Source organism: Lemur catta, chromosome 11, assembly GCF_020740605.2.
Source record: "Lemur catta isolate mLemCat1 chromosome 11, mLemCat1.pri, whole genome shotgun sequence".
Classification (NCBI taxonomy): domain Eukaryota; kingdom Metazoa; phylum Chordata; class Mammalia; order Primates; family Lemuridae; genus Lemur; species Lemur catta.
Window position 1 is genome coordinate 75,819,815 of NC_059138.1, and position 18,234 is coordinate 75,838,048.

At 38.4% G+C, this 18,234-nt stretch overlaps 1 protein-coding gene across 2 annotated transcripts in view; it reads left to right on the top strand.

Moving 5' to 3' along the window:
- The window catches only part of PLEKHA8 (pleckstrin homology domain containing A8), a 62,515-nt gene that overhangs the window by 4,316 nt on the left and 39,965 nt on the right, over nt 1-18,234 (top strand). For both annotated transcript variants that reach the window (XM_045564225.1, XM_045564224.1), the window contains exons 2-6: nt 11,966-12,082; nt 13,143-13,298; nt 14,713-14,837; nt 15,985-16,143; nt 17,159-17,199. In XM_045564225.1, the coding sequence (XP_045420181.1) occupies nt 11,966-12,082; nt 13,143-13,298; nt 14,713-14,837; nt 15,985-16,143; nt 17,159-17,199 (598 nt within the window). The remainder of the gene's footprint in view (nt 1-11,965; nt 12,083-13,142; nt 13,299-14,712; nt 14,838-15,984; nt 16,144-17,158; nt 17,200-18,234) is intronic.

Here is an 18,234-nt window from a genome sequence, read left to right on the forward strand (position 1 = left end):
GAAGAAGGTGACTCTTGCCCTATATGTTTATGCTTTGTAAACAATGCCAGGAAGACATCTGGAATATGAGTGATCCAGAACAGGACTCATGGTCTCACAACCACTGGTCAATCTTTTTTGTTGTTGTCGGTTTGACATCTTTATTGAGATAATTCATGTATCATAAAATCCATCCATTTAAAAATGTACAAGTAAGTTGTTTTAGTATATATACAGGGTGTAACCATTACCACACTCAATTTTAGAACATTTTCATTATCCCCAAAGAAATCCAGTACTCATTAGCAGTCATTCCCACACCCAGCCCTCACTCTTGACAACCACTAATCTGTGCGTAGATTTACCTGTTCTAGACATTTCATATAAATGGAATCACACAATATATGGTCTTTTGTGACTGGCTTCTTTTCCTTAGAATAATGGTTTTTTTAGTTCATCCATGAGCATGTATCAGAATTTTGTTTCTTTTTATGGCCAAATAATATTCCATTGTATGGATATACCACATTTTGTTTATCCATTCTTCAGTTGATGGACATTTGAGTTGTTCCTTTTTTTTAAAAAATTATTATTTTGAATAAAAGCTGCCGTGAACACTCGTATGCAAGTTTTTGTATGGGCATGTTTTAACTTCTCTTGGATATATACCTAGGAGTGGAATTGCTGAGTCATATGATATCTCTTTATTTAACAGTTTGAGGAACCGATGAATTGTTTTCCAAAGTAGCTGTACCATTTCATTTTACATTCTTATCAGCAAAGAAGCTTCCTGTTTCTTCACATCTTCACTTATTATCTGTCTTTTTGATTATAGCTCTTCTAGTGGGTGTGAAGTGTCTCATGACTTTAATTTATATTTCCCTGACTAATAATGTTGATCATCTTTTCATGTGCTTATTAGCCACTTGTATATCTAGTTTGGAGAAATGTCTATTCTCATTCTTTGCCCATTTGTTAATTGGGTTTTCTTTAAAAATTTGAGTTGTAAACTTTCATTATTCTGGATATAAGTTTCTTATCAAATATATGATTCATAAATATTTTCTTCTTTAGGTTGCCTTTTCATTTTCTTCATAGTATCATTTGTATGACGTTTTTAATTTCGATGTCCAATTTATCAATTTTTTCTTAAAATAAGTTGCTTATGCTTTTAGTGTCGTATTTTAAGAAACCATGACCAAACCCAAGATTATGAACACTTGTTTAAATAGTTTTTAGATATTACATTTAGGTCTTTTATCCATTTTGAATTAATTTTTGTGTATGATGTGAGGTCAGGCTAAAACTTCATACTTTTGCATGTAGATATCTAATAGGCAGCTGTGATTCATGGTTTCAGTGACAGAATCACCAGTATATTTGAATGCTTAAGTGCAAAAGATTGGAGTCAGAAACTCTGAGTTCAAACCTCTGTTCCACAACTTAATGCTGATACCTTGAGCAAGCCTCTTAATCTTACTGAGCCTCAGTTTTAAAAATGACAACAACAGTAATAGCCATCAGTAGGTTTAAGATAAAATGAGTAATATATATATATGAATCTGCTTGGTACATAGTTCACTTAAGGGTGGGTTAATTGGATAACTGCTTTGATTAATGATGCCCGGAAAATTCAGCGTGTGTGTATTCAGCTCTCTATGTGCATGTTATGGCTCCTCATGGCTCCTGAGAATATATGCATCCTGAATTCTTTAGATCCTCCTTTTGGAAGTCAGAGGGGTATAAATTATAAAGGAAAAGATTCAAATAAACTATCAAAATTTTATAATTGACTCTATAGTTCTGTGGCCCCCTTTTGGACAAATGATGATTACAAATCATGTAATTCTGTATATCACTGGTCTGTGCTTTTGCTTCCAGCAAAAATTAATGATTTGTTAAGAAACTTGAGCAATGTTTTGCCTCATTGGCACCCTATCAAAAGTGGGACCAGTGTTCCCACTGGTTTGGATGTGTGTTGTGGTTGGAGATGCTGGGAGTGATCCATGGAGTCTTATGTTATTGAAGTGGTCTGCAGACTGAAGAAGTCTAGGGGCCATTGTTCTGGGACTGAGTTTTCAGTGTTTAGTCCTTACCATTTCCCATTGTTACCATTACTTTCATCTTGTTTAGATTGAGCAAAAGCCAGTTAAATTCTATTAGGGATTGATTTGAGATGGACAATAAAACAGGCTGTGGAGCTATTGTCAGACACACATGACTGAGACAACAGGGAAGGTATATCCAAAAAATATCATGATGCTTGGGCATTGTTAGGTCTAGAGTCAAGAGGGAGACATATGAAGCCTCAGGTGTAGCAAAATGCTGTTTATTTGAGCATCTGGGTGCAGATGGGTGGAGGCCAAAAAGAGCATCCATGAGAGAAAGGGGAGAGCAGTGGGTTTTATAGGAGGTTTGGATGGCAGTTTGGGAAGGGTGAATTTTTTTCTGAATATTAACTAGTTCCGCAACCGTCTGTGGTTAGAATTAGATTTACAACCTCCAGACTCTCCAGACTCCTGTGGCTATTGTTTTACAGGCGTTATGATCACTGTCTAAGTTTTCCATTAACCACATTCCGTCCTATACATACTTTCTGGGTTCCTACCCTGAGCAAACCTAACAGGCATTTCTCTCCCTGAATGCATTTACAAGTTGGCTTGTGGAGTGCATGGCAATACCAGGAGAGATGGAGAAATGGATAATACTTCTAGAGCACTCACCAGAGAGAAGACTGACCTTTCTCAGTATTTTCATCACATCAAAGAATTGTTCCTATATAGTCCAAGACAAGGATGGCTCTGTCTTGATTTTTAAATACAAGGAATGGTTTCAACGATATACTTTCAACACTGTCTGATAGCCCTTATTCATTCATTCAAGAAATAGTTACAGATCAGTGACTTCTTACCAGACCCTGTGTGGGTGTTGGGGATACTGTTGCAAGACATGATCCTTGTTCTCAGGGAGATTGTAGTGTAGTGGAAATCCTTTTCAGTCGTGAAAATGCCCTTCCAGCTAAATTTGTCATTTTGACCTTGACGTTTTCAAGTGGTTGCTCTGAGGCTGTGACTTGACAAGGCTTAGAACCACATTGCATATACCTCGTCCCTAGGGGTGGTTAGGTGTTACCCTCTGGGATTTTAAAGGCAAATTTGGAGTACCCCTGACAGGCTGGAATGCTAAAGTCTTTGGTCATCCAGGTTGATATCACAGATGTCCTGTTGCTTTTCTCCCTCTGCTGGCCAATGTATACGACTTGGGTGGAGACCGGCTCTTCAACTTCTGAGGCCAGTGTGAGCAGCCAGGAGGAAAGTAAGAAAGAGAGGAAGGTGTGAAACCTGCCAAATGGGACAGCATACCTGTCAAGAAAATGTAAAAAGGCCTGGTATGGTGGCTCATGCCTGTGATCCCAGCACCTTCGGAGGCTGAGGTGGGAGGATCACCTGAGGCCAGGAGTTTGAGACCAGCCTGGGCAACATAAATTGAAAAATTATCCAGGCAGGTTGGCACACTCCTGTAATCCCAGCTACTCAGGAGGATTGCTTTTGCCCAGGAGTTTGAGGTTGCAGTGAGCTATGATGATGCCACTGCACTGTAGCCTGGGCAAAAGAGTGAGACCTTGTCTCAAAAAAAAAAAAAAAAAGTGTAAAGAGCCCTTTTTCAGGAGTGGTCAGGGAAAACTTCATGGAAGAGGTAGGACTGAAGGATTGGTAGAATTGGTGTGGACAGAAGGGGGAAGGTGAGGGAACTATTAGGAAGTAGAAGTGGCCCTTAATGAAGAAACCAGTAGGACTAAAAAGGAATTATTTTCTGGGAGCAGGAAGAAATACTGGGAAGTTGTTAGGATGGAGTTAGATTATTAAACCAAACCTGATAGTTTAAAATTGGTTTGGTAGGGAGTCAGTCAGGGGGGTTCTGAATAAGAGGAAAGAGCAGGTAAAAGCAGTATTTAAGGAAGATTAACCTGGCTGACACATGATCAGGGAAGTGGAGAGCTGAAATACAGCAGGGAGGTGATGAGGAAAAGGGAGGAGGAAGGTATTACCCCTTATTTCACAGATAAATAAGTAACTTAGAGTCACACAGATAAAAAGTCTTGAGCCAAGTCTGCCTGACTCCATGTCCTTTCCATGACTTCACACTCTATGCCTCAATGTGGGCGCAGTGGGATGTTGAAGCCAAAAGTAGAAGTGAGGGAGTTTGGGAAGGCCTTAGTGACTGACCTGGAGAGATGGGGCAGAAGTGACCCTCAGGTTTGGAGCTTGGCTGGTAAGGAGATACTGGGTCTGTTGAGAGAGTCATTGCAGTCATAAGAAAGATGATGTGTTAAACCTGGAAGGAACCTTAGATACTCAGTTTAGTCCATCTCTCAGTTTATAAATTAGAAAATAATGACCAGGGGAATTGACATGCTCAAGATGACACAGCTGGATGTTATGAATCTGACCAAGGTTTCCTGACTCTATTGTCTTGAGTAAGGTGCTGGTGGACATAAAAGAAGCACTGTCCGGAACGAATAAATATTCAGTTTGGTAGCCCAAAGCACACAGAAGAAGTGACTTACAGCAGGCTCTAACAGAAGGTTCTAAAGAGAATTTGATATAATATATTGTAGTTATAGTCTCCTCACCATCTGCATACTCCCCACTAGACTGTCACTCCTTGAGGGCTGGGATCTTTTCTCAAAATCTCCAAGCCTGGCAGATTGTAAGTGCTCAAAAAACACTTTGTGAATTAATTAATGGTAAATTAAGAAGCCTGTAATTTTGATAATTCTTGGTTATTATCTGTTACAATGGAGAGAGGAGTATTTCTTTTCTTTCTTCCCTCCTCCACAGCTATAGGAAAAATCTTACTGACTGACCTAGGAGAGGAACCCAGGGTTTTGCCATCTACTTCCCTATCTGGAGCTCCCTGAGAAGCTGAGATATGGGGGTGGGCTCTGACGGCATGAGGTGTGGCTGAGCACCCAGGCTGGACATTGGAAATCACCAAGGCTGTGGAGGTCAGGGGTCATCTTAAATCAATAGCTGTGTTTTGCTTCAATTTAAAATGGTAGATATGTTCACTATTACCATACCTATGTAGCATGCAAATATATAGTGTATTATAACCATAATATATATGGCTTATGAACATAGAAACCATAATTTATGGTGAATAAATTAAGTCTTGACTCAGCACTTCACAAAGATTGTCAGTCCTATCAAGAAATTTAATCTCACTTTATTGTCTTGAGGTTGGTTACTCTCTTGAATCAGATTCTGGGAGTGAGTTGAGTTTTCTGTTACTTTGTATTAGGGTAGAGATTTACAGGTTTGGAAAGCTGAAAGAGACTTGTCATGCTGGGATTTTGTAGAAAAGAAAACTAAAGCTGAAAGAAGTAAAGGTGCTTAACCTTTTATTTATTTCTCCCATTCCTACACCCCCTTAATTATGGTCACTAGTTTTTCCTTTGATGGTTGACGAAAAAGCATCTTTCCTTCACTTTTGGCTTACTCTCTAGAAAGGATTTAAATAGCCCCTTCTCTTTTTTTTCTGCATTTCTTTCTTTTTTTTTTTTTTGAGACAGTGTTTGACTCTGTTGCCCCAAGTAGAGTGCAGTGGTATCATCATAGCTCACTGCAACCTCAAACTCCTGGGCTCAAGATCCTCTTGCCTTAGCCTCCCGAGTAGCTGGGACTGCAGGCCCACCCCATGATGGCTCTGGTCTAATGTTTTTTTATTTTTCCTTTTTTAGTAGAGATGAGGTCTCCCTCTTGGTCAGGCTGGTCTCAAACTCCTGAGCTCAAGCAATCCTCCTGCCTTGGCCTCTCAGAGTGCTAGGATTACAGGTGTGAGCCACTGTGCCCAGCCTCTGCATTTCTGCGTAGTAGCATTTCTTATGGATTTAAAAAATTCATAATGTGTTAACATTTTCTTTTTTTACCTGTTTTTCTTGTTAAACAGTAAGATCATAAACTTCTGGTTTCCCATAACACCTTAATTGGCAAAAGTTCTGTAGGAACTATGATGGGTTTATAGACAGAGTGATGTACTTTAGCATAAGGCTAACATTTCACTTAGTGGGCATTATACTAATTGTTTATTTAAGAATATCATTATTGAGCCAAGATAGAGTAAGTCCGCTGTAGTCTCTCTTTCCCTCTGATTATAATGAAAAACTGAACAAAATACAACAGCAGAATGTTACATTTTTTTAAAAATGGATATGGAACATTCACCAAGGTAGACCACATTCTGGGCCATAATAGAACCTTGTCAAAAGAATGTTCTGTGTCTTTAACAAAAATAAACTACAAATCAATAACAGAAAGATATAGAAAATCCCCAAATATTAATATTAGGAAATTAAACAGTACACTTTCAAGTAACCCATGAGTCAAAGTGAAAGTCTTCAAGAAAATTGGAAAATATTTTGAACTTAAAATGAAAACGTAACAGTGGTTGACCAGGAGTAAAGGGCAAGGGAAGGACTTGACTACAAAGGAGCAACACAGGGAATTTTGGGAGAATGTACTTTTTCTGTATTGTGATTATTGTGGTGGTTGTTAGAGGACTATACATTTTCCAAAACTCAGAATTGTCCCCCAAAGAATGAATTTTATTTTATATAAATTAAAAATAAATTTTTCAAAAATTGTGTCAATTTAATGGAGTGCAGTTTTTTTATAGTGGTGTGTTTGGATGAACTACTTGTCACAAGGCTGCTGGGGAAAAATAGGAAGAGAAGCTACAGTATTTTTTAGTCAGAAGTGGGTATGACTCACAATCACTTTTTTGGTTTGAATCTTTAAAGGAGTAAGAACATCTCCGTTTAGAAATTTTGATTTAAAAATGGTGGTTGCTGGTTGGGAAAGAAAAAAGAAGAAATTTCAGTGCAAAATTAACATGAGCTATGCCAGTTTACATCCAAATGTGAGTGCATTTTTTCAAGAAAATTATGCTCATTGAAAAAATGCATATTGTTCAACATTAGTTGAACTTAAAAGCCTTTTGGCTAAATACAAAGCAAGTGAATTTTACAGATAGCTCCTTGTCCATTAAGTGTAGAAAGGCATTTGCACTAAGTGAGAAAAGAACAAGCTGGTAGCAGTTTTGGATTAGTGATCTGCAGATCTTCTTTAATTTCTTTGAACAATGTTTTATAATTTCCAGAGGGTAAATTTTATTCCTGAGTAGTTTATTCTTATTTTGATGTTACTGTAAATAATTTGTTTTCCAAAATTCATTTTCAGATTGTTCATTGTAACTGTACAGAAATAAAATTGATATTTGTATATTGGTTTTATATCCCATCACCTTGCTGAACTATTTAGTCTAATGGTTTTCAAAGTACATTCCTTGTTTTTTGTTGTTGTTAATGCATTTTAAATATATAAGAGCATGTCTGTGAATAGAGCTAGATTTGCTTCTTCCTGTCCAATATGGATGCTTTTTGGTTCATTTTCTTGCCTTATTACCCTGGCTAGAACCTCCAGTACAATATTAATAGAAGTGAGAGCAAATATCTTTGTCTTGTTCCTAATATTAGAGGAAAAGCATCCTGTCTATCACCATTATGTGTGCCAGCTGTGGGTTTTTGGTTGATGCCTTTATCAGGTTGAAGAAGTTCTAGTCCTAGTTTAAGTGTTTTTAATATGAAAAAATGTTAAATTTTGTCAAGTGCTTTTTGTACATTTAGTGAGATGATCGTGATAAGTTTAGAGCTCTTTTTTTCTTTTTTTTTTTTTTGCAGAAAAACCCAATTCAGACAGGCTTGAAGTAAAAAGGGACATTTATTGGCTCACTTACCTGAAAAGTTCAGGGGATATCTTACTTTCAGGCATGGCATGGTCTGATTGAGGGGTTCAAACACTGTCCTCTAGATTTGCTTCCTTCTCCCTCTGTCCTTCAAATTCCCCCAGCCCCCATTTTCGTTTATGTGGGAATCATGTTTAGGTCCCATGTAATGCTAAAATGGCAACCGGCAGCTCCAAGCAAAGGAGCTTAAGATCAAAGAAGAAAGAGAGACTGTCTCCGATTCTTTCCACCTTTTCACAGTCCCAGCAATAGTCCCAGAATTATCTATGGTTGGGCCACTTGCCCATTCTGGAACTATTATTGAGGACAGGGATATGAAGCTCCAATTAGGCTTGAATCACATATCCACTCTGGAACTGGTCAGCCCCACCCCAGCTACATGGATGGAGTGTGGACAAGGGGGTTTTCAGCAATGGAAATGTGCTGAGTGGATGCTAGATTGCCAAAAATAAATGTCAAGTATACTTGCTATATATAGTGAAATAATCCAGGATAATACAAAATATGTGAAATTGACATTTAAACCATTCATGTCTTACCCCTACTGCATCCCTGGCAGCAGTAGCTGCTATGAGCTTAAACTCTTCCCTGCTGAAGTTTCTTGTCTTATCCTTCCAAGCAGGGAGTTTGGGTAACACCACATTGGATCTCTAGAAGAAGATGGCAAAAAGAGGGTGGGGCTTGGTTAGGAAGATAGTCTAATGGTAATCTAAGGAAGTAGGGACTAGTACAGACCCACAGTTTTCACCTGCACTTTTGTTACCTTGAATATTTTATCATTTCCAAGGTAACAGCAGATTAATATAAAACAGTAAGTGGATTAATGGCCTCTTCATCATCCATCACTCTTTTCTCCTACAATTCATTATTCCTGGGCTGTATCCCAGTTTCCCAGCACTTGACATCATCCCAGCTGTGTGTCCCAATACTAACATACACTCTCCCTCACTCTGCATTTCAATTTTGGCTAATTTCTGTGGTCTCTTAATGTGCCTTCTGAAACTCCAGGAACTTTATGCTTATAAGAAAAGTTTTTCTTGGTCACAGTTTCTGTGGTTACAAACTACAGAATAAAATAGCAATATATTGAACTTCCACTTATATAATTATAACTTCCCCTAGATAAATACAGAACCTGTTTATAAGGAAGGTGTGTTTCAGTTACTGTTGTAGTTTACCAGCTGTTTTCTGAACTAGTATTGCAGCTGTGCTTTGTTGGGGGGCGAGGGGTGGCAGCAAAGGGATTATTTAACATTTTTCTAAATTCCTGTAAGATAAAACTAATACATTTTTTCAATTTTAAGACACTTTTTTTTTTTTTTAACATTTCAACAATTCTAAAATCAGGAAGCACTGCCATGCTGTTATTTAATAGGCCGGATTTTTTTTTTTCTTTCATGTGTTACCTAAAATAATGGTGTATCTTAAAACTGATGATGTGATGGTTAATTTTAAGTGTCAATTTGACTGTGCCCAGCCGGTCTTTGTGGGTGTCTCTGGAGAAGATTAACATTTGCATCAGTAGACCAAGTAAAGTAGATTGTCCTTCCTCATGTTAATAGGCCTCATCCAGTCAAAGACTTGAATAGAATTAAAAGGCTGAGAAAGAGGGAACTCTTCCCACCTGACTGCCTTGAGCTGGGATATTGGTCTTTTCTTCTTTTTTATTTTTAAAATTTTAAATAATTTTCTTTTGAGACAGTATCTCACTATGTTGCCCAGCCTGGTCTCGAACTCCTGAGCTCAAGTGATCCTCTCACCTTAGCCTTCCAAGTAGCTGGGATTACAAGCACACACTACCACATGCATGGCTTCAGGATTGGTCTTTTCTTGCCTTCACTGGCTCGTCTTGGTTCTCAAGCCTGCTGGCTTTAGGAATGGAACTTACACCATCAGCTTTCCTAGCTGGCTGACTGCAGGTCTTGGGGCTTGTCAGCATCCATGGTCACATGAGCCAATTCCTTATAATATTAATACATCTCTTTATACACACACACATACATACATCCTATTGCTTCTTTTTCTCTGGAGAACACTGGCTAATACAGGTGCATCCTAACATTGGATAAAATATAGCACTAGAAGATGTCCTGAATGCCTTTTGCACAGAAATCATGGTGAATCTGAGGAGTGTTCACACCAGCCAGAGTCATGGTAGTGAAAAGATGCTACTCTTCTATACCAGGACAACTTTCTGGGAGTGAGGAGCCAAGGTTTAGGAGTTTTTGTGCCAGGAAGAGCAGTGTAGAAAGACATAGTTATCTTTCCAGCTCTGCTGTGTTACTGTCTGTGTGCCCATATGTAGGTCATTTAATCTACCTGGGATTGGTTTCCTCATTTAATCTTCCTGGAGTTGGTAAAATGAGCTGGTTAAACTAGGTGATTTCAAAGACCTCTTCCATTTCTCAGGTTTTCAGAAATTGATTCTTCTGTTTCAGTGAATCATTAGACTCTCTTGCAAATGGCTGAAACATCACCAATAATGTTTGATTCCAGGAGCACTGATTCTCTGTTCAATAAGACATAGTCCGATGATTGCTTTGGTTTCCCAGATTGTAATGTTTATGCTAAGAATAGTGGCCTTCAAGTTTGAGTTTCTGCAGAATTTGAAGCCAAGATCTGGAAGCATCACTTTCTGAAATAAAAATTTACAAGTTCATCCCAAGAAGTTTGCCCAGCCAAGAATTGACTTGTGCCCACGTGGAGAAAGGCAATAGGGCTTCTGACACGCAAAAAAGGTCTAGGTCCCTGGGAAGGAATTCTTCGATACAAAATGTAACAAGAGGAGCAAAAGCCATAGTTTTAGAAAACATTACTTATCTTTGGTGAGAAGGGGTTGTATGGCAGGATATTTCAGTTCAGATATTGGAGAGTAAATGTTGAGAATTAGTGTTTATCCAGTTTTGTTTAAGGAAGTGAGTGACAATAGTACCTGGCAGGCCTGAGTATTCTGCTTTCTAGAACAGCAGACCCTGATGAAGTCAATGATGAGTGAAATATCTTGCCTGTCCAGCTAACTCCTTTACTTAGATTTAGTGTTGACCATTCAGCCTTCTGACTACAAATGTAGTTTACGTGTGCCATTATCTTGGGCTAGGGGTGCTACAGGAAGTGCAGTAATCTCCTGTTATAATGAAATAAATTGATACCATTTTAACATTGATTGGTGTCTTACCCACTTGGTTTGTGTGACTCAAACCCCAAGGGCCCATCAGATGTCTATACCCGAGCAGCCCCTTGGGGCTCTGCCTTCTCTCTGGCTGCCTCAACCATGGCAAGAGTCCCATAAGAGAAATGTATCCCTAAAGGGCTATGGCAATTCAGAGAAAGGACAAAAACTACATCTGACTGAGGAGACCTGACAAGGCTTATGCAGAGCTAGTCAAGGGATGACATTTTATGAAGAAGATCCAGTTCAAGCAGAAGTTCAGAGGCAGAAATATAGCAATTAAGTTTAGCTTTTCTGCATTTACTAGAATATAGGGTATGTGAGAGGACTAGATAAGATGTATATTTATATACGTTTTGCCTCCTGTAATTCTCTAATATTGAAATGAACGTGGCTAAGCCTCATTGAATGTTTTAAGATTCCTCCAGTTTAGTGGATCATTACTAGTCAAACAAAGTTAGCTTTTCCTAAGGATCACGTGACTGTAGGCAGGCTTATTAGTCAGCATTCTGTATCATGTTCATTGAAAGGGCATTGAAATCTTTATTGCCTCATTTCTAAGTTTTGGATAATTTTTCTTAATCAGAAGAGAAGAAGATGAGCATGTGATGACAGTAATGTTCAGGAGACAATAATTATTTGTCTTAGAAAAAATTATTAGTACTGTATTAGCGAAAAAGATAATAAAATGTCTTTTTAAATATTTCTGTAAATTCTATTACTTAGAGAATCATCACTTTACTTGTTGGTGATCCTTCCAGACTTCTTCTATGATATAATTATGTGACTAAAAATATATGCCTCTGTGGGTGTTTGTTTTTAATTTTTACAAAAATGGGATCAAACATACAGGTCTCTTCTAACCTACTTTTTTCTTGTAGAATTTTCCTTGCAATGTAAAGTTCCTTGGAGCTGGGACCCAGTATCCTATATTAGTCCCTATTTCTGTGTCCTGGGAGGCACCTCACATGCAGGCAGTAACTGTGATGATACTCTTGGTTCTGTTTTCAGGTTGGCAGCCTCGATGGTTCCTTCTGTGTGGGGGAATATTATCCTATTATGATTCTCCTGAAGATGCCTGGAAAGGTTGCAAAGGGAGCATTCAAATGGCGGTCTGTGAAATTCAAGGTGGGAATCCAAGAGACTTGCAGGTTTTATTTTTCTTTCAGTCTCCCCGCAGAAATAAAAAAGCACTGGCCCTTGCATGCCCTTTTCTGCGGTTCCCGTAGTACGGACTGAGATACAGTGTTATGTGTCAAAAAAAAAAAAGCCTTGGAAATACAACCTAAAACTGCTGCTGACTTTTACAAGGAGATTGGTTAAGAGGTGGTCCGAATAAATGCGAGCAATGTGCTTCACCACTCAGCTAGTGCTTATTCCTTAGTCACCTGCTCTTCAGGGACCAGCGGTTATTTGCAAAGCTTAAGTCTTTTTACTGTAGCATCAAACACTTCTGTGTTTAAATCAGGACATACACATACACACCAATCCCCCACCCCCACTCAAAACAAAACAAGCAGAAACCTAATAGACGTACAAATCGTCTTTACTTCTTATTTTGGAAGTAAATACATGCTGAAAAGGTGTGGCTCAGAAGTGAAACAGATTAATGGGAATTTGGGGGGTGGGCGTTGGTGAAGGAGAGTGTGGTTTGCTTGTTTCTTAAAGAGCTCTGAGGGAATTCTCACACTTTTGGTCTGACTGACTTGTCAAGGGAAGTAGAAAAGGGAAAATATTTGTTCTTGATTGCTTCCCAGTAAATCCAAGGGGATAAAGAATATACCCTTGCTTGTTGACATGCAAGCATTTTTGGCCTCAGAGCAGCATACTTTACACATACACACTCAGGCATACAAGCGCACACGTGCCAAAAGAGAGATTCCTTCTTGATTCTGATAAAAAATCAATTTAACCCAAAAGTTAAATTGGGTGATTCTTTTTGGGGGCCAAAGTCTTAATGATGCCTTGGAGCCAGAGCGAAGTTTTTTCTCTTGATCAGCAGAGGTGTCTAGGAAGAGATACATACACAGAATTTTGTATGAATTAGGAGAGGTAGTGAGGACTGACATCCTCTTTCCAAAGTAGCCTTCAGTGACATGTACCAGTTGAGCTCAAGAGGTTGGGTAGGGTGGAGGCTACCCAGAGAGGATTCTTCTAGGTCTTTGACCCCCCTCTGCCTTGCTCCCAGTTCATTCTGTAGACAACACACGCATGGACCTGATAATCCCTGGGGAACAGTATTTCTACCTGAAGGCCAGAAGTGTGGCTGAGAGACAGCGGTGGTTGGTGGCCCTGGGATCAGCCAAGGCTTGCCTGACAGACAGTAGGACCCAGAAGGAGAAAGGCAAGTATTGATTGTTCTCTGGTCTGAAAACCTTGGGAATCACCCACTGTCATCTCTGAGTTCCCTTATTTGTTATCTGTCCCGTGACCACCTAGCCAGCTTTTCGTATCATGCAAATGCTATGTATGTTAGTAGAACTTAAACCAAGGTCCATATCTAACTCTTCTTTCTTGGCATATCGTAGTGGAAAGTATGTAGGCTTTGGAGCCAGACACAACTGGCTTTGGAGTTTACTGACTGTGTAACCTTGGCATAGGTCACTTAATCTCTCTTAGCCTATTTTCTCATCTTTTAAATAGAGGTAATAGTACCTACCTTAGGAGGATTACTATGAGGATTAATGATGATATGAAACAGTCTGGTACTCAAGTCTGGTACACAGTTGACCTTTGGTGAAGAGCAGCTAATCCAGAGAAGCCTTGGGTCAGGGTATTTTCTATAGTAATACCTTGCTCTCCCCTCCCTTTCTCTGGGTGGAATGGATATTTAATTGTCACGTTGCTGCTGCTTAATGCTCATTAACTCATCAGCATCATTAAAGTCTCCTGAGAGCCATGGCACAACTTTCTCTTTGGACTGGGACAAGAATGCCAGGGCTACTGCCTGGACCCCCATTACTGCCTTCCCAGCCTTGTGGGCCCACAGGTACACCTGAAGAGATTGGATGTAGTGGTGTAATGGGAAAAAATGTTCCAGGGAACGTCTCTCATAACAGGTGTGCTTAACTCCTCAAGTAGACCCAGTAAAATGACCTCTTCATTGGTTGTTTTTAAAGACTAAATTGGGAACAAATTCTGGAAGCCTTTGGTTTTGACTCAAAGCAGATGGTAATATGCAGTTTTTTTCGTGGAGAAGGTAACAAAGGTAGTAATAATTGTAGCTGAGCCCTTAGCCGCCAGGGTGGCTGGAGTTTATTGCTAATAATGGCTGGGTGCCATCAGCCTTGACAAGTCTGAACCAGTCCTCAGCTAAAATTGCACATGGTGTTCTTAGTGGAATTGGACACTACAGAATGCTGGTTCTTAGGTATGAACAGAGTTTTGCATTAGTGGGTAGATAGCTAGGACCCCATTTTACAGATTGGGAAAACTGTGTGTGGCAGAACTAAGACCAAAACTCTGAACCCTTCTACTCGCAGTTCTGACAGGAGTGGGTAAGACAATATGTTGTCTCCTTCTTCCCATACTGGTGATTATTCAATATGTTGGCTCAAAAAATAATGTATATTCCTTCAAAAGACTGGAAATCTATTTTTCTGTTTTTCATCTCATGTTTTCACCTATCACATCTAAAACCCCATACTTTAAATATGTGACTTTGGGCATAGGTTATATATTCCGCTTCTGTGTAGTATACTAACTAGTAAATTGGTTACTTATTCTGGTTACTACATTATCATTGTTTTGTTATTTAGAGTTTGCTGAAAACACTGAAAACTTGAAGACCAAAATGTCAGAACTAAGACTGTACTGTGACCTCCTTGTTCAGCAAGTAGATAAAACAAAAGAAGTGACCACAACTGGTGTGTCCAATTCAGAGGTAAAATATTATTTTGTTAATATTATGAATATTACACATAAAAAGTAGCACCAAATGTTGCTTACAGGTAATGCTTTCTTTCATGTAATCTATGACTATCTTGGAATTTAGTATTTTATAGAGGAAAACAGTAACAGAATTCAACAGATAGAGGAAATGTATACATTTTAGCATATAGAAGTATATAGTTTTCCTTCCTGGAGTGAATTGGGGATTAATTGGTAACATTTTGAACCTTTAATTTTAGTACCAATATACTAAAATACATTTCTCCATAACTTACATTGCTTTTTAAATTATAATCTTACCTGTTTGGCAGAGCCATATTTATAGGTGTGGCTACCAAAATAGGTCTATCAATGATGTTATATCTGTCTCCTTTGAAGAGACCAACAGGATTTTATTTCACTGTAGTAATTGTGGTTTGGAATGGACTAGTGCTTTCAAAATGGAGACAGCTTTTTTTCTCTTCATTGTCAGCAAGGATTGTGATTATTAACATTTATTTATAAAGTTGTCATTCACTCATCCTAAAACATACATTAAAGGATTCCTCCAATGTTAAGCTATATATGGAATCGTTCATATTAAACAGAGAGGGTCTCTGTTCTTCTCTCAAAGAAGTTACAGTCTAATAAGACATTGCCTACCACGCCGTGCTACTAGTAGTATAAGTGCTTTGAGTTTTTCTGATAAAGATGATTTAGTTCACTTTCATTCACTTCCTTTGGGCTCTGTTATTCTTTCAACAGCTGTCTATTGTGTTTAAGACATTGTGCTACAGTGGGGAGGGGGAAAGAGGAGAGGTACCAAAAAAACATTTTAGTCCTGCTCTTGGGAGGTTTATAGTCTAGAGCAGTGATTCTCAACCCAGAGCAATTGTGCCCCCCAGGAGACATTTGGCAACATCTGGAGATACTTTTGGTTGTCACAACTGAGGGAGTGCTACTGGTTAATAGTGCTACTGGTTACACTGCTTAATAGATAGATTAGGCTTTTTTCTTATAACTGATGTACATATTTGTCCAGCAAAATAGGTGGGCACATTATTATTATTTTGTGGATAAAAACCACTAAGGGCATTCCACAATTGGGCTTTTTCTTTTTTGGCAAGGTAAAGAAGTCTTCCACTCTGGTTGTTTCGTAGGAGGGAATTGATGTGGGAACTCTGCTGAAGTCAACTTGCAATACTTTTCTGAAGACCTTGGAAGAGTGCATGCAGATTGCAAATGCTGCCTTCACCTCTGAGCTGCTCTACCGTACTCCCCCAGGATCACCACAGCTGGCCGTGCTCAAGTCCAGCAAGGTAAAAGTCCAGCTCAATTTGGCTACAGTTTAAAAGTTTATACTTTGCCATATTCTCCATCATTCTTTGGTGACGTGACTGATAAAGGCATTCTTTTAGTGGACTTTGCTTTATGTCCACTTTTATATCTGCTCTCAGTATCCCTTGTCCAGTCAGTTATTTGTAGCAATTTTACCACCTAAACATGTCTCTGATGTAGCCTCTTCTTTCCAACTTCCTTGTCCACTGAGTCTTGCCTAAACTGTGCTAGCCCTCAACTAGTTACCTTCAGCATGACCTTTCCAGTGAGTGACAACATTTCTATTGAAGCAGTATAAATTGAACCACTTTACCAAAGCCTTTCAGTGGCTCCCTCATTGCCCATAGATTAAAGTAAGAAATTCTTAGCCCCTTCCCACATCGTCAGCCTCTTTCCTTGTCATTACTTGGCTTGAACATATTAATTGCTTTTAGTTTTCCCCACACCTTTATGCCATTTTCCAGTGCCAAGAATGCCCCTCTCACCTCTCTTTCCAGGTTAGCTTTTATTCATCTTCCAAGACTTAGTCTCTTCTCTGAATCCCTAGGTTGAGCTAAAAGCTTCTCTTCTTACACATACCCCAATTTTTAGCCTTGTTCTATACTGAAATTTTCTTAAGAGGAGGAACCCGATAGTGGTTACCTTTATAACTCCAGTGTTTGATACAGTGCTGTGTCATAGGTTGCTATTTATTAATGTTTAATGAGCATAACTGAAATTATAAAGAAAGCTAATCACCAAGAGTTTGGCTGTGATACTTTGAACCTTCAAAAGACCATCCTCCTTTTCCTTAGAAATTTGGATACCCTTATTTGAATAAATAAGAAGGACTAGTTGGGATCAATGACTCCCTTTTGAAAGGACCTACCGTTGTTTCTGTTGAGTGGGACAGTGTATGTTATGGTCATATTTACCACTTTCATATGTGATAAAATCCTAAATATGTTCTGTTGGAAGTCTAACATGTAAACTTTCATTTCTTTGCTTCTTTTGAAGATGAAACATCCTATCATACCAATTCATAATTCATTGGAAAGGTATAGTAACCTTTATGTTTTTTCTTCTTTCTAAAAATAAAGAAGATATTGTTATTCTTTGTTTTTATAAAAAGTTATATTTTGATCATATGGTGGTTTTCCTTATGATCTAAGATGATACCAGAAGTAAACAATACCTGATTTTCCTGTTTGGGGTGAGCCTGAAGCAACACAGACCTTTCATTGGGCACTAATAGAGAAGATGTTTGCATTTTCCCTAGGATGTAGATCCCACGCATCACATCTAGTAACTTGTAATCTCTCCGGAGGGTACTGAAGGTTGGAACTTCTCTTGTACAGGAGCTGGATACTGATTTAAGTGTGCTTTTATCCAGAAAGGACAGTACTGCTATTTTGTTTAAAAATAAAAATCTTAGGTAGTTTTACAGGCTGAAAAAGACCTTAATATCAAAATTTAAACTATTTCTATTTCTCCAAATGCTCCATCAATTTTTTTAAAAAAAGTACACATTTACGTAGTCAATGGGGTCTTTATTCAGTTATTTCTTATAGGCATTCTCATATATTGACATAGTCCATGTATTTATCCTTTCAAATTATTATTTATTATAGTTTGTCTCTTTATATAGTTATTGTTTGCTTCTTTGTCATAAAGATTGTTCCTTATTTGGTTGTTTCCAATTTTCTTCTGTTTAAAATGTTTCTACTAGGAACTTCTTTGTAAATATTTTCTCTTTTGAAGCATTCCTCTGTATACTCCTATATTTCAAATTACTAGCTTGAAATATGGTATTTTTTTTTAACAAAATAGCAAATGCTTTTCCTGGAGTCACCATGTAGCTTGGACCCTTCCCCCTTATTTTTATTAGAAGAAAATATTTTTATTCTAACTTGGCTAGGTATAATCACCTACAATAAGATACTGTGATTGTCCCTTTAACAAGTAGAATCAGTTATTCCACTGGCATGTTTATTAGCTTTTTCTGTTACCCTGAAGTGCTAACAGTTCACTCAGGATGTGTTGCAATCCTCCTGGGTTTTCTTTCCTCTCAGACATACTTTGTAGGGAGTATT